Source organism: Lissotriton helveticus, chromosome 11 (genome assembly GCF_964261635.1).
Source record: "Lissotriton helveticus chromosome 11, aLisHel1.1, whole genome shotgun sequence".
Lineage (NCBI taxonomy): Eukaryota > Metazoa > Chordata > Amphibia > Caudata > Salamandridae > Lissotriton > Lissotriton helveticus.
Genome location: NC_136072.1, coordinates 942276787 through 942292898, shown reverse-complemented (window position 1 = coordinate 942292898; position 16112 = coordinate 942276787). Strand labels below are relative to the sequence as shown.

At 47.8% G+C, this 16112-nt stretch overlaps 1 protein-coding gene across 1 annotated transcript in view; it reads left to right on the top strand.

The window, feature by feature from the left end:
- Positions 1-15537, top strand: part of HSCB (HscB mitochondrial iron-sulfur cluster cochaperone) — a 102875-nt gene extending 87338 nt beyond the window's left edge. Inside the window, exon 6 of the mRNA XM_078667288.1 lies at positions 15382-15537. Coding sequence (XP_078523414.1) covers positions 15382-15473 — 92 coding nt within the window. The 3' untranslated portion in view covers positions 15474-15537. The remainder of the gene's footprint in view (positions 1-15381) is intronic.
- The last annotated feature ends 575 nt before the right edge of the window (positions 15538-16112 follow it).

The window sequence follows — 16112 nt, the reverse complement described above, 5'->3', positions numbered from 1 at the left end:
ACCAGTGTAGCTGTACATATCGTAGGTGAAGTTTGGCCCCTTTTTGTTCTCTTTAAAATGCACTGCATTCCTTTGCTTCTCCTTGATTTAATGAAGTTCCTTCTGTTTACCTTCTCTCTTATTGGGAGGAGTGAGACCAATCACTCCTTAAATGCATAGTTTTGCTATGCTGTGTTTCAACAATTTGTTGCTTCAAACTTTATTTCTTGGCTAGTATGCAGTCTTTACCTCCCAGGACTACCACGCAGCCCCATTTTGGTATTTTACTCTGTGGTACTTTACCATTCAGGTAAGTATACTTTTTTCTTTATAAATTACATAATTATATGTCAATTAAAAATAGCGGTGGAATTTACTGATTGTGGACAGGATCAGAGTTAAGAAATGTGTATGGGAGGGTAGAGGTAAAGGAGTATAAGGGATTTTTAGGGTTTTGGGGTGAATAGCGGTACATGCAGTAAGGGATTTGTAGTGTTATGGGGAGGGTAGAGGTAAAGGCAGGTAATGGGTTTTAGAGTCCTCGGGGGAGTGATATTTTATTTGTCAAATGTTTTATGAGGTTAGTGGACATATCATTAATTTGCTTGATTAATTAAAATCATTGCAATACATATATAAAACAGAAATCAATTCACTGTAATCATATTCTAAAATTAATATACAATGTGAGTGGTTTAAGAGCTATGTAAATTGGCCCATAAGGCCACGATTGGCAACAGTGCGACTACTCGACCCAAAAAATGCAGTTGTGCCTTAGTTTTATATGATGTTGTCAATACAGTGCACAACAACCACAAAAAGTTAGGCAACAACACATTCTGAAACTATTCTTGACCGCTGACGATTTAAATGGGAAATGAGCTATGAGTAGTATACAGTGACTTGAGCATAAAGAGTCCCTACATTACAAGAATTAGTCCCGGTAGGATAAGAGTGCTATAGTGCCTAGCATCCTCCTAACTTGATCATGCTAACAATTCTAAGAGTGCGCCGTACCAGTCGTTTCAAGGTAAACATATTGTCTGTTCGTATGGGTCAAAATCCAAGCATGGCACAAAATACTGGTTTCACCTTCTTTAGAATAGAGTGCGAGGATATTTTATTCTAACAGGTTGGAAAGAATATTTAGGCCCGGGGGCTTGGCTTGGCCGCGTACAAAGATGGATGCTCATTAGCGAAGCTCTCAGACTAACCCCGACATCCGTCATATATCCGAGTCCCCAGTGGGCATCTTGCTATGGAGAGAAATCTGGAGGGGTGTGGGGATCGGGTCCCCACCGTCCTGATCTTGTACCTATGAGTCTTGAGAGCTTCTCCATACCTCAGAGCGCCACCGCCGATAATGGAGTGAGGAAGCAAGGCCCACAGGCATTACATAGCATGGACAAGGGATGGAGAGCTACTCCGCTAAACATTGCCACTGGCGGGTCCAGAACAAACAGTGACTGAGGCAGACCCAGGGGGGCAGACTCGTCAGACCATATATAAGGAAGCAGCCAAAATACTTCAGAAAGCTATCAGGAAAACAAAAAAACAATTTTACGCGGACTCTATTCAACAGGCAGAACAGTCAAGCAAACAGATCTTCAAGGTGGTACAGTCCTTTTTTAAACCCAAATGCATCGAGAGGGAAGTCCCCCCGTCAGCTACTCTATGCGAAAACATCTCTGAGTTCTTCGACCAAAAAATCAAAAAAGTTTACGAATCCTTTAGGCCAGAAATAAAAACGGTGAAATCGGACCTAGCGATTAAAGATGTGATGGGTGAAACCCTTACTCAATTCAAGACCATACCTCTGAGTGCGGTGAGACAAGAACTTGCCCGATGTAAATCCGGCTCTCCGGACGACCCATGTCCAGCCAAACTATGGGGCTCCATAGCGGATTTTGTAGCCCCCACAATACAGCAAATCTGGAACTCATCCACCGTTTCGGGAGTATTCCCGACCGTCTGGAAACATGCAACTCTCCTCTCGCTGAAAAAAAAAAACCTAATGGGGATCCAGAAGATCTCAGTAACCTTCGCCCGATCTCGCTATTAGCCGCTCCCGGAAAAATGTTTGAGAAAGTAATACAGCGCCAGCTGAGTAAATTCGTCGAAGTAAATAAGATACTTCATGAGACACAATCAGGCTTTCGTCCCGGTTTTAGCACGGAGACAGCGCTAATTGAGGTAGCAGAGTCAGTAAGGTTGTCGATGGATGCAGGAGACTCAGCGATGCTGGTACTCCTGGATCTATCGGCCGCCTTCGACACGGTGGACCACACTAGACTACTGATGCGACTGACCGAGATAGGTATCCGTGACAAAGCACTGGGGTGGATACGTTCGTATCTGTCCCAGAGAACACAGAAGGTGGTATTGGGGACTGTCTCTTCAGCACCCAAGGTCCTCTGCTGTGGAGTCCCGCAAGGGTCGGCACTCAGCCCCCTTTTGTTCAACATCTACCTCACTCCTCTCTTTACGTTGATTGCCAACTGGGGTGTCAAGGCAATTTCTTATGCCGATGACACCCAGTTGGTATTTCCGTATTCAGAGGTATCGCAGGAGTCCTTCTCGAACTTTAGGGGATGTCTCCAAGATATAGCCTGTTGGATGAATACGAACAAACTGAAATTAAATACCAATAAGACTGAAGTGATCTTCTTTGGAAAGGGCCCCCCTCCTCCATCAGAACTATGGTGGCCAACGGAGATGGGCCAAGCCCCCTTACCCAGCCGCACGGCAAAAAATCTTGGAGTGAGGTGGGACGATAGCCTGTCCTTTACCTCGCATATTCAACAAGTTGCCGGTTGTTGCTTGAGTAAGCTCAGGAATCTCCGTAAGATCTTGAGACTCCTCCCGGAGAGTTGCCGGAAAACTGTAATCCATGCCACTGTTACATCTAGGCTGGATTACGCTAACGGACTATATCTGGGCCTACCAAAATACCTGACTCACAAACTTCAGGGGGTCCAAAATGCGGCTGCGAGACTGCTGCTGCGTATCCCTTTCAAGCAGTCAGTCTCTCCGCATCTGCGATCACTGCACTGGCTTCCAGTTGCCAGCAGAATCAAATTTAAGGCACTCACGCTGGCCTTCAGATCTCTGTTTGGTACCTGCCCGGAGTACCTGAAAAGTCGTCTCCCAAGCCCGCGCGCTGCGTTCCAACTGCCGCGTTCAACTGGTTGTCCCACGAACCAAAAGGGCTCTATTAGGAGGTCGAACTTTTTCGGCAAATGTTACAACACTATGGAACACCCTACCCCCAGCAATCCAGCAAGCCCCCACCGAACCTTGCTTTAAGAAGTTGCTAAAGACTTGGCTCTTCTCTCAACCCCGCTAACTCTCTCACTTCCTACCCCCCAGGTCAATCTGTGTTCTTCTAGCGCCGGGACACCTCCCTGCGAGGTAGCTGTTCGCGCTGTACAAAATGCTGTATTATTATTATTATTATTATTATTATTATTATTATGGACAAGCCTGTGGTAAGCCCAGTGGAGGGGCCATTAGTGATTGAGTCTTGTGAGGCTGGTGGGAAACGGGCCTAGAAAGGTAGAGGTGGGAGGCCAGGGCCCCCATGGAGGAGACTGCCAACCCGTCTTGAGAGTGTCAGCGCGCCCCCCTGTACGCAGTCAGAAGAGCTGACGGGGACCGGGGGTTCGGGAACGAGGCCACGGCAATGAGCGGAGTGATGGAGGAGGGCGCCGGGTCTGGCCCGCATTACAATGGCCAAGCAGCCGGAGGAACGTGGTGGAGGCGAGCCATCAGGCCCACCCTGAGGGCAAGTCTGAGAAGTGAGGGACCGCCTAGGGAGCACAGACAAAATGTGGAGGAGTCAGCCCATTGGAACTAGATTGGGCCGAACGTGAAACAAAGTCCTGACCCCAACCAAAGACTTATGGTGCAACGCGGTGGTGGGAGATGGCCCTCTCGCCCTGGCAAGCAGTGTCAATCCAGTTCTGATTGGGCGGGGTCCTCAACTGCCATAGACGGGTGGAGCGGGACCCGACCTACCTGAGCGTGAGAGGAACTCAAAGGTGGTATGAGGCCCAGGCCCTAGAGCGGTGATGAAATCGGGCAAGAGTGGCAGAGGAAGTATTGAGACTGGCCTACGCACCAGAGGGTGACGGTTGAGTGGGGAGGACTAAGGGTGTTTCGTGGCTCAGGGCACTGGCATGCTGCATCTAAAGGTGACGGCCCCCCAGAGGTGGTCAGAACGATCCACATATTCTTCTCCCCTCGCCTCCCCTCTCACCCCCGCCAGGGCAACAGGGGGCCAAAAACACTTTAGATTGGGGATGTTGAGACAATAATGAAACCTAAGGGAGTACGAGCATCCCAATCCATCAAAATGGACAACTGTGCCATCATGAATCCCACAAAGATGATTGGAGGGGACGTGGCTGGGAGCCCTCGCTGGGAGCAATCATGGCAGCAGTAAAGGATGTGAAGGGCACCCTGGAACCCAAAATCAACACAGTGTCTGTTGAGGTTACCCTGATCAGGGCGGACCTTTCCAGATTGAGTGGAAAAGTCTCAACAGCCGAGACACATATTTCCCAGCTTCAGTCCACAACAAAACGCTTGGAATCGCTGGTGCTCACCTTGACTCTGCAGGCCACACACATGGCGGCACGGCTTGAAGACCAAGAGTGGAGGGCAAGGAAAAATAATACTAGAGTGGTGGGGGTCCCAGAGGGGGTGGAAGGCCCCAGTGTGGACCTATTTTTGGAGGACTTTGAGAAAAATACGACAGTCTTTTGGGCCGCAACATATTTACAATAATCGGAAGAACACATGGGGTCCCGGCGCCCCGCCTAAGCCGGGGGACCTGCACGTTTATCACCTACGTTTTCAACCACCGCAATAGGGATGCAATCCTCTAAGCGGCCAGGGCGAAATGAGAGGTCCACTACGAAAACACTCTGGTCTGTTTCTTGCACTACTTCACATTGCAAGAGCAGCACCAGCGGAGGAGCTTCGAGGCGGTGAAGAGGGAACTCGGAGATAAAGGCATCAAATACATAATGCTTTTCCCAGCAAAGTTTTGTGCGATCACGGGAGGAAAGACTTGGCACTTTGCATCTCCAGGGGAAACTTGGGAGTGGCTGGAGGGCTTGTGTATAGGTGGCCAGAACGGAAGCAAGGGTCCAGGACACAATCGAGGGACACCGAAATGTAGCAGAGGAAATCGCAAGACCAGCAGCCCACAAAGACACCGGTAGCTGCGCAGCTGACAAACGGTGGGGGTGAAGGGAGTTAATGGATGGGGCTATCCGTAAAGTAAAAGTGAGTGGGACCTGATACCGAACCTGAGTGAGGGCGTGGCGCAAGGCGGAAAGGCCAGGAAAACAAGAGGAAACTGTGAAGGACTGCCTGGCAACCCACCACAGGCACAAGCTCGATGAGACACTTCGGGACGGAAGTCAGAAATGGGGGGTCCTTCAGGGGGTTCTAAATGCCTGATGAGTTTGATGATTGTCTTGGCACGCCTAGACACCCCCAATTGTATTGATAACAGGCGCTCTGTAGGTTAGGTAGTTGGGATGGCGAAACCGTTTTCGCAGGGCAGCAGGGTGGGTGGAGGGGTGTCCAGTGTTTGGGTCCGAGGGATAATTAGGCAAATGTTAAAAACATTAATCTCAGGGTTAAATCAGTGAGTGGAGGGAGGGGTCCTCGTGCATCGGGTAAAATGGCAACAACTTATCGTACCCATGTTGGTACGGGTGGGGGGTGGAGTGGCCTCTTAATGTATCAATGCCTAACTATCAGGGACAGTAAAGCAAGATATGGTACTGGAATGTTAATGGGCCTAATGGTTAAGGTAAAACGAACAGTGATACTGCAATTCATTAAGAAACACATCCCCAGACATTATCCTATTGCAATAAACACACTTGTGCTGCAACCAGTGCAAGGCCCTAGATAGAAATGGTTATACCTTATGGCACATGTGGGCTACTCCACGGCCTCCAGGTGGTTGGGCGAGTTATGCAGGAAGACATTCCACTTCATTCCAGCAAAAATATGGACAGATCCATTGGGTAGATTTGTGGCGCTGAGGGGCCATTTTGAAGGGCAGACTATTGCTCTGTGTATATTCCGCCTAGGTTACAGACCTCCACACTGGACGCTTTGGGTCAGCTGCTCCTTGAGTTACCGCAGGGGCAACTGATCTTGGGAGGATGCATGAATGACATGATTTCAGTTGAGTTGGACGTCCTGGGTGGGGCAACTTTGGACAGGAGGGTGGGGACGCTGGGGGAATTTCTCTTCGCCATGGGTTTGGGTGACATCTGGTGACACCAACATCCAGATCTTAGACAGTACAAACACTTGTCGGCGGCACATGGCAGCCTCACACGACTAGACTATGTGCTCACACAAATCCATAATGTCAATTTAAGGACGCTACACATATAGCCCATGGGGGTCTTTGACAGTGGAGGCCACATTAGAGGGACTATCACTGGACTACATCCTGCCCCCGGGGGTCGACCCCTTGTACCTTAGAGACAAACACTTTAGGTCCAGCATCAGAACCTGGGGTCTGTGGACTCTGGGGTGATGATATCAGAGGCGTTCAAGACCGTGGTCAGAGGCCATGCTCAGGCCCAGATAGGGGCTTTAAAAAAAGAAAATAAACTGCAATGCAGTACCCTTAAGAGTGATATTCTCGGGGGGAGGAGCCTAGCTCGCGACCGGGATGGCCGCGCTTTAGCTCGGCTCCGTTCGCCCGCCTGTGTTTTTCACATTTATCCTGCATTTATCCTGCCCCGGGAAGCCCTCCTTGCTGTGTGGTACTACTACGACGCACTGCAGGCACTTACCACTTGTTCCGGTTGTCCTGGCTGCTGTGGATCCGGTGCAGTGCCCCCGCTCATTCCGGGGACTCGAGAACGGACTGGCCTGGTTCTTCTTCCCGGCTCCTGGGCCGGATGGAGCCTGCGGGCTTGCCCTTCGGGGCGCGCTGGAGGTGATCGGAGGACCGCTGTTCGTGTGAGCCGGAGGTTCCTGGCTGAGAGACTCCTGTGTGGCGGCGGCCTTGGATGGTGGCGCTGCCTTTCATTGTAGGGGTTCCTCGTATGTCCGGCTTGCTCCCCCTTTGTTCCCCGGTCCGGCCATTTTGTTTTTACCGCCCGGACTCGGAGAACGGGACCGGCGACATTGGGGGGCCGGCGAATCCCCTTCTTTTGGTGGCCCCCCTTCCTGTCCGGGGTGTTCTACTGCCTGTCGGCGGGACTTCATTTGCTTGACTGCCGCCCCGGCGGAGGCTGTTGGCCGCGCGGCCTGTTTGGGCTCTCAAGATGGCGGCCAACCCCATTTGTCTGGGCCGGGCCTGGACGAGCGCTGGGGGCCCGCCGCAAGGCCCGGGTGTCGGATACTGTAAAGGTTTTCCTGCACTTAAGGGGATCTTAAACATCCTGCTCTCCTGGCGGCTCTCGGTGGCCACGCCTCTCATGGCTTTGGAGATGATTCCTCACTGCGGGCCTCCCGGGCCCCCACGGCCGGATGAGGCATTGATGTCGCGGGGTGTGGCTGGAATTCTCCTGGCGGACTCGGCCCCGGCTGCAACCCCGGAGGTGCGCAACCTGATGGCACCTTCTCCTTCTGTGCTGCCTCCTCTGCCCCTGGCCCGGGAGCTGGATCTTGTCTTGCCGGACCTCCATGATTCTCCTGGTCCCTCTCAATCACCACTGCCCGGTGATGTCTCCTGTGCCGGCCCGGATGGGTCGGTTTCTTTGGATATATCCTCGGAACTGTGCCTGCATCGTTTGCTACATTCTGAGACTTTCCTGGATCTTCCGTGCTTTTCCTCCTGTGAATTTTTTGGACTGCCATTGGACTTTCCTGCTGTCTGCCTTCTGTTCTTTGTGGCGGGGTCCTCGTCGGATCGGACCTTTTCTGCTTTGGATAAAAAGGGACAGGGCTGATAAACACTGACTTTTATATGCGGTAGTTCATGAATGGTTGGATGATCTTTGTGTCCTGATATGGTTCTGTGTAATTGGTTTGTGCTCCTGGGCTTTGGCCTGATACTCTTTGGCTTCCCGAGGACTTGGACCTTTAACCCAGGCGGGTGGATGGGTGCGTTTACTCCTGTCTCCGGCCCTCCCCCGTGTGTATGTATGTATGTCTCTGATCCCTTCCTTCTTTCCCTTCCTTCCCCCTTTTTTGTCTTTTAATTCCGACTTTTCTTGCTCCACTATATTTCGGGTTCTAATTAGGGCGACAGGCACGCTGCGGGGGGGTAGGCCGTAGCCTTCTGCAGGGGTGCAGGGTGGGCTTAGGGGAGGGTGGGGGGGGTCTGTTTGTGTCGGGGGGTCTTTTTCCCCCCTTATTTTCCCTTTTTGTTCTATGGCTCTTGTGTATTCACTTTTTCGGGACTCTGTCACCTCGTATCTCCCCCGGGGGTTTTCTGTTTTTCTTCCGGTGTGTGACTGATTGTGGCTCGCTGCTTCTTTTGGTATCATGTTTCTGTTACATCGCATGCCGGTTTTATTGTCCTGTTTTTCCCCCTGGGGGTGCATGATTTGGCGGGAGTCCCTTTTGTCGTTCCTTTCTCCCTCTTCCCCTTCCTCCTTTATGGAGGTCCCTTTCTTCCGTTGGGGTGCATATTGTATTGCTTTTGTGATGGGGCTTGTTGACCTCGTCTTCTCTGTTCGGGTAGGGGCGGTGGTGAGTGGGCGCGGTTGACTGATGCCACTGTCGCTACTTGATGGTCTGATTCTGTTTATGTCCTTTGCTAGATTTGATTATATGGCTTCATTTTCTTACGCTGTGTTTATAAAATGGCGGCTTGCCGCGGTCCCTCCCTTGTGGTCTCATATACGGCCCGTTATTCCTTTGTTCCCCAACCCGTATTAGAAAATTAACCTTTATTATCCTGTTCTTGCTGAACGCTCGATGCCTTTTATTGCTTCACCTGTGCTCCTGGTGTCATATCCTGTGCAGATCTTCTTCTCATGTGCTGCGTTTTTTTTGCCCATTCTGTTGTGGCCAGCCCGTGGGGTTGTAGGCCCGTATTTGTGAGCTTTCATTGTTCAATAAAGGTTTTAAAAAAAAAAAAAAAAAAAAAAAAGAGTGATATTCTCAGACTGGAGGCCCAGGTGGCAAAGAAAGAGCAGATGCTTTCGTAGTTGAGACACCTTGCTTGCACCAGAGGGAGTTAAGAGAGCTACTTGAGGACACTGCCATAGCTAAAGCTCTGGCTACACAACACAGGCTATACGAGGTAGAAAATAAGACCAGTAAATTGCTTGCATGCCTGGACAAGCGAGAGATATTGACGAGGTGGGTCCCAGAGATAGTGGATGTTAAAGGAAGTAGACACGTGACCGGGAATGAGATAGCAGAGGTGTTTGAATCATACTATGGAACACTATACACATTCTTCTCCGGGTCACACAGAGCTGGACTGTAGAGACTTCTTGCGAGACGAAACCCTGCTGTGCCTGGCTTCAGAGGACAGTGAAGGAATGGAGGGAAATCTTATGTTGGAGGAGATTAGTTCAGCCGCCCGAGCCTTGCAGTCAGGGAAAGCAGCAGAGCCCAGTGGTTTGCCATTGGAACTGTTCAAACGTATGCTCGACAAAACAGTGCAACCCTGCTTACAGTGTTTCAGGAAGCTAGACCGGTAAGAGTCCTGCCACAGGACCAGAGGATGGTAGTGATATTAGTTATACCCAATGAGGGCAAATCCCCAATGAGCTGCGGGTCATATAAGCTGATACTCCTCCTCAATTATGAAGTGAAGGTTTTGGCGAAGGTTCTCTCCATGCGTCTGAGTGCAGTGATCTCCTCTCTTATACATCCAGACCAATCTGGATTCATGCCCCACAGGGGATTCAGACTGAACCTACTTAGATTATTTGAGATCCTACACGTAACGGAGGCCGACCGCTCGAAGCCTGCGGCTCTTCTGTCCTTGGTTGAAAGAATGGCCTTCGACAGTGTGTAGTGGAATTACCTATGGGCAGTTACAGCGCCTGGAGTTTGGACCAAATTTTATGGGTGGGTAAGATTGTTATACGAACAACCACTGGCCAGGGTGTGAATTCATTCAATCGTGTCCCGGGTATTTCCCTTACAGAAGGGAACTAGGCAGGGTGCCCTCCGTCTCCGTTTTTATTTGCCCTGGCTCTGGAACCACTGGCAGCTTTTGTACGCCAAGACACTTTGATATGGGGTATCCGGGTGGGTGATGACTGGGACGAGCGCATATCTCTATATGCTGACAATATTCTTTTGTACGTCAGGCGACCTCAGCCGACCATTGACAGAATACTGCAAATATTCTGTATCTTTGGGAACTATTCTGGATACTGCATTAACTGGGATACATCCCTGTTATTTCCACTGGTGGGTAGGCCACCAGGCTGACAACGAGGTGTTAAGTTCCCCTAGAGCTGAAGGGATTCAAATATCTGGAGATATATACAACAAGAGATCCCCAAGAGTTTTGTGAGCAGAACCTGATATCGCAACTAGATAGATTCACGGGGTACGCCCAACTCTGGCGGTTACTGCCATCGACATTAATGGGTTGTGCTGCTCTGTTTAAAATAATAAACAAACCAGATTGCCGGGCAGTGTTAGTTGATTAACAAGTACGCACCTAGTATAATGAATTGCTAGGCTGACAAACCATCTGTGTTTTGGTCACTTGTATTTTTATAAAGAAAGATTATGAGAAGATATTTATGGCAACAACAAGGATTCACATCACATTTACAAAGGTTCACAAATGCATTGAAAAAACCATAAAGAATACATTAAGTCAAAACATACACATATAACAATTGTGTTAACATAAATAAAGACAACTGTAGAATGCCTCAAAAAAATTCCTTTGTAGAGGCACCAATCCTGAATGCAATTAAACAAGTGGACAACTAAGATGACAAACTAGCCTACTTGTTATGACCACCACTAGATACACATAAAGCGGTTCAACATATGATGCACAACATAGGAAGACACAAAACTATGCAACAATGTAGAGTTGTGTATGGGTTATATTCCTATTGTGCCCTAACGGTTCAGTATCTGGGTGGAACAGGACGCCGACGCGTTTCGAACCCGTTGAGTAGTTCTAAGGGTTCTCCTCAGGACAAGGATTGGAGAGGTCGTTGTCGCTTATTCTGGGAATATCAGGATGCTACCTTGATGTTTAATGTGCAACGCACAAATGAGGGATGCTGATGTAACTAAGGTCGGGAGGTGCGCCTTTCTGTGCCAATGATTGATTTACAGCACGAACACAGGCGGCAGCCGCCGCGGGTTCGGCAAATTTTGAGACGAATGAATCGGCGATGTGCTTCGGGCTCCAGACGGCAAGAGACTGACAACGCGAGTGTCTCTTGCCATCTGGAGCCCGAAGCACATCGCCGATGCATCATTTGTGCGTTGCACATTAAACATCAAGGTAGCATCCTGATATTCCCAGAATAAGCGACAACGACCTCTCCAATCCTTGTCCTGAGGAGAACCCTTAGAACTACTCAACGGGTTCGAAACGCGTCGGCGTCCTGTTCCACCCAGATACTGAACCGTTAGGGCACAATAGGAATATAACCCATACACAACTCTACATTGTTGCATAGTTTTGTGTCTTCCTATGTTGTGCATCATATGTTGAACCGCTTTATGTGTATCTAGTGGTGGTCATAACAAGTAGGCTAGTTTGTCATCTTAGTTGTCCACTTGTTTAATTGCATTCAGGATTGGTGCCTCTACAAAGGAATTTTTTTGAGGCATTCTACAGTTGTCTTTATTTATGTTAACACAATTGTTATATGTGTATGTTTTGACTTAATGTATTCTTTATGGTTTTTTCAATGCATTTGTGAACCTTTGTAAATGTGATGTGAATCCTTGTTGTTGCCATAAATATCTTCTCATAATCTTTCTTTATAAAAATACAAGTGACCAAAACACAGATGGTTTGTCAGCCTAGCAATTCATTATACTAGGTGCGTACTTGTTAATCAACTAACACTGCCCGGCAATCTGGTTTGTTTATTCTATAACAGTGGTCCGGCCGGTCAGAGACAGGACCCAGCCTTTCTTCTTTTTCCCCTGTTTAAAATAATGACACTCCCATGCCTGCTGTATGCATTACAGAATATCCCCCACCAAAATCCGGCATAATTATTTCACACGATTGAGGCTAAGCTGCGGACCCTTCTGTGGAGTGGGGAAGCACCACGCATAGCTCTGCACAAGCTGTAGTGGGGCTTTTACAAGGTTGGACTGGCAATTCCAGACTCTAAGATAAGCTACAGGGCCTCCCAATTGGTCACGGTGAATGAGGGGGTCTTTGGGAACTGGGCAGAGCCAGCATACAGAGTAGCCAGGTCTCTCATGGGGGTTTGGGGCTACCTCCCCTTATTATACGATAGGAAGACGGAGTGGGGTCTCCCCAGCACACACGCAGATAGTGGTAAAATCATGGCGGGAGGCAATGAAGTACATTGGCTGGGAGGGCAGGCTAACAGCGATGACTCCCTCATGGGCCAGTGACCAGCTAGGCGGGGTGGGCAATCTGTGTGGTTTTAGTAAATGGGAACTTCTCGGTATGGAAACATTGGGTGATTTCTGAGAGGACAGGCGTATGTGGCATTTGTAGCCCTTCAGCAGGAGTATGACATAGGCAACGGAAAATGGTTACTGTATCTGCAGTTGGGGCCACCTTTGTGAGGGGGAAGAACTAACTGAAGTATTCCCCCCCCCCTGGTGGACCGACTATTGACGGACCACCTGGAGGGAAAACAATATACTTATTCAACAAGAAGGTGGTGAATAATGCCCCAGACCCCTGGGACCGCTGAGAACAGCATGGGAGGGTGACGTAGGCTCCATCGACGATGAAGATTGGGTGGAGGCTGTACAGGGTCCAAGAGAGGTAGAAATAAGCTCCCGGTTCCGACTGATCCAACTGAAGGTCTCTCACTGAATATACTACTCTTGAAGGCTATTACATCGTCTGTGCCACAAGGAGTCTGCCCTATGTCACAGGGGTGTGGACCGGAGGGAACATTCTACCAGCTGCTATGGGAATGTCCGGCGACACAGCAATATTGGTGTTGAATTGGGAAGGTCATGGCATCGTTGGTGTGGGCAGAGGTCCCAGCGAGCCAAAGTGATTCCTTTTGTTGATCCTGGGGTACGAGGCCTGGCCCAATACATAAAGATCTGGCTGGCGTTGGCTACGGTAGTAGCTAGAGGTAAACAGAGGTAAGGGGTCTTTAGGGTACAATAGAGGGTAACCGAAGGTAAGTGGATTTTAGGGTTCAGGGGTAAATAAAAGAATGTAAAGGGTATTTAGGGTTCAAAGGTGGGTGGAAGTAAAGGATGTAAGTGATTTTAAGCGGGTAGATAGAGGTAAAGGGAGCTAAGGGGTTTGTAGGGCTCAGGAGTGTAGAGGTTAAGGGATCAAACAAAACAAGGAGGGGCCCTGAGGGGGGTTACCCCCAAAACAGAAAGAAGAAATTATGGTGGCTTGGGATGGTTACACCTCCCCCCAAAAGAAGAAGAAAACGGACGGGTTGAAGGGGGAGGAGAGTGTCAACCCCCACAAAATCTATCAGGTCAATACATTGTAATGTCCACAGTGGAAAGGCATGCAGGATAAAGCCCTGCATTATAATGTCTGATATTCTTCGATTTTACCCTGTGCAGCATTTTTTCTTCTTCATCATGGCCAGCATTATGAACCTCAATGGATGCTTTTAAAAGGTTACTAGATAAAGTGCTACGGATCTTACTACTTCTGCAATTCCTATGCTTCAATGATAAAGGTGATTCCTGCCTTATGATGTTTCTGTATGTAACTGCTGCTTTTGACCCAATACATCAGCCACCCTAAATTCTCACTTATACTTCGAAGGTCAGGTTTTGAGTTGATTTTCTTCCTTCCTGGAATTCAATTTCTACCAGCTTAAAACAGTGGCGTTACAAAATACCCCGCAGTGCGGGGACCTGTGATCCAAAGGGCCCCCCTTTCACCGTACCCTGGCCTTGAGCGCTCCTGAGTGAGTCCGAAGGGGGGCACCTCCATGTACATTGGTGGGGGCGGGGGGGCCCTCAAGTTTCGTGATGCCACTAGGTTAATATAGATGACTCACTTTCTTCTAGAGCTCCATACAGGTCTACACTTCCTAATGTGTATGTGGAACCAATTGGTGAGCTGCAGCGTGACCATGGAGTGCTTCCCTGCCCCCACTTATAGGAAAATGTTACACAGTGGTTTCTGAATTTTCCTCTCAGTCTGGCATCCTTAGGCTGTCTCATGTCATGAACACAGTACCAAAAGGGAGAAACCAACACAATAACACAATATGTGGTTCAGTCCCGAAAACGCTGCATTTTTTATTTATTTTCATCTACATCCAAATTGGCTGACCGCGTCAAGTCACTGAGTGAGTACGATTCCGGTTGATTAACTTCCTCAGATATAACTTGTGAAAAATGCTTGATAACAATAGATTCCTAAAAGGAAAAAGGAATAATATCTGTTGTGAACTTCCATAAGATAGTCCAGGATCTGGTTCTTTTCCATCAGGGCCATGGCTTGTAGCCAACTTCCTTTGTATCAGTCAGAGGACTGATGAAGCTCAAACTTGTAGTTCTTGCACAAACATCAGCCAGCCCCTACCCAAAATGCATAAATGATTTACGCCATATATATCACCATAAGAGGTTTAATTCAGTAACAGGGGGTTCAGCTGCACTTGGGTGCCACTCTTTGGATGTTCTTCATTTTTAAATGTTGTAGGGATTGATTTTTATGTGAATTGTGATGCTGTGCATCATCTGACACATCCTTACTTCTCCATCAAACAAACCAACATGCATCTGTGCACCCATGATTGTTTTCATGAATGTGGTGGAAACTCGCACAAAAGGCATCCGTCCAAGTTTGGAACAAAGTGAAACATTGAACACAAACTTTATTTTGCACCTGTTTTATCACTTTGCTGTCATTAAAACGTGTGCAATAGTGGCCTAAAATTTTGCATACAAACTGTGTGGTAGGGCTAGTGTTATGCACACAATCGAGCATAAAAACATTTGATCACTTTCTTCTATATTGTTTACTGCAAAGGTTTAGATCAAGGACAATAAGGTACCAAACACCTTGCCCAAAACGCATTTGAACCAGAGAATTGTTGCTGTCTCTATAACCACAACATTCTTATTGAGACCTGTAATGGGAATGCACTTATATAATCATGATATTTATCCTTGAAAAGAAAATCTTTCACTTAAAATATTACTGAATGTTAGGTTTTTAATTGTAGTATTTTAATGTCCTGAATTACATATTTTTGCAAATAGGTTTATTATATTGTTTATTGTCCGTTTATCCATATTTACTATTTTATTATATTTCAGGTGATGTGCAGGAGGCTAAGTTACTTTTAATCAAGATGAAATATTTATCAAATCTACAGGAAAAAGTGAAGATCAAAATTATGCCGCGGTGATTTTACTTTATTTGTTAATAAATGGATATTACAGTTTTAAAACATTAAAAATATTTACTTACAATCATTTGTGCCATTTGTGTATTGTTAGTATTCTATCAAATCAACATAACTATCCAGACGTTCTTTTTAGGTCTAGTTTAGCTGCGCTATTGTCGCTTGACCATATTTGATAATTAGAAAAAGATCTTTCTGATGTATACTTCTGGCTGTGAATTCCTCACCTTGTGAATACCCCCAGCTGCCACTCTTGATCCATAGAATATTTGTCACCAGTTCCTTTGTGCCCTGGTACTTGGTGTTGTGTGGCTACCATTGACTCCGCTCTTTCCTAGTAATGAAGTCGGAGCCGCATATAACCATCGCCAGCCATGCTGATGTCAGTTCCTATCTTTCTGTGAGGTTAAACGCAGAACCGGAGTTCGCTCCCTCATTTTTCTGTCACTTGATAGGATTCATTTTAAAATTATACAGTATGTGAACCATAACCGGTTCACCATAACCTCCATAAACTACAGTATTTAAACCCTGCAGGGACTGTCACAAACAAATGTCTGTGACAGATCCCCACCAAGTATATCTTTATTACCTGGATTTGTTGCACAACCCCAAATCTTGTGAGGACTGCACCAGGATGAA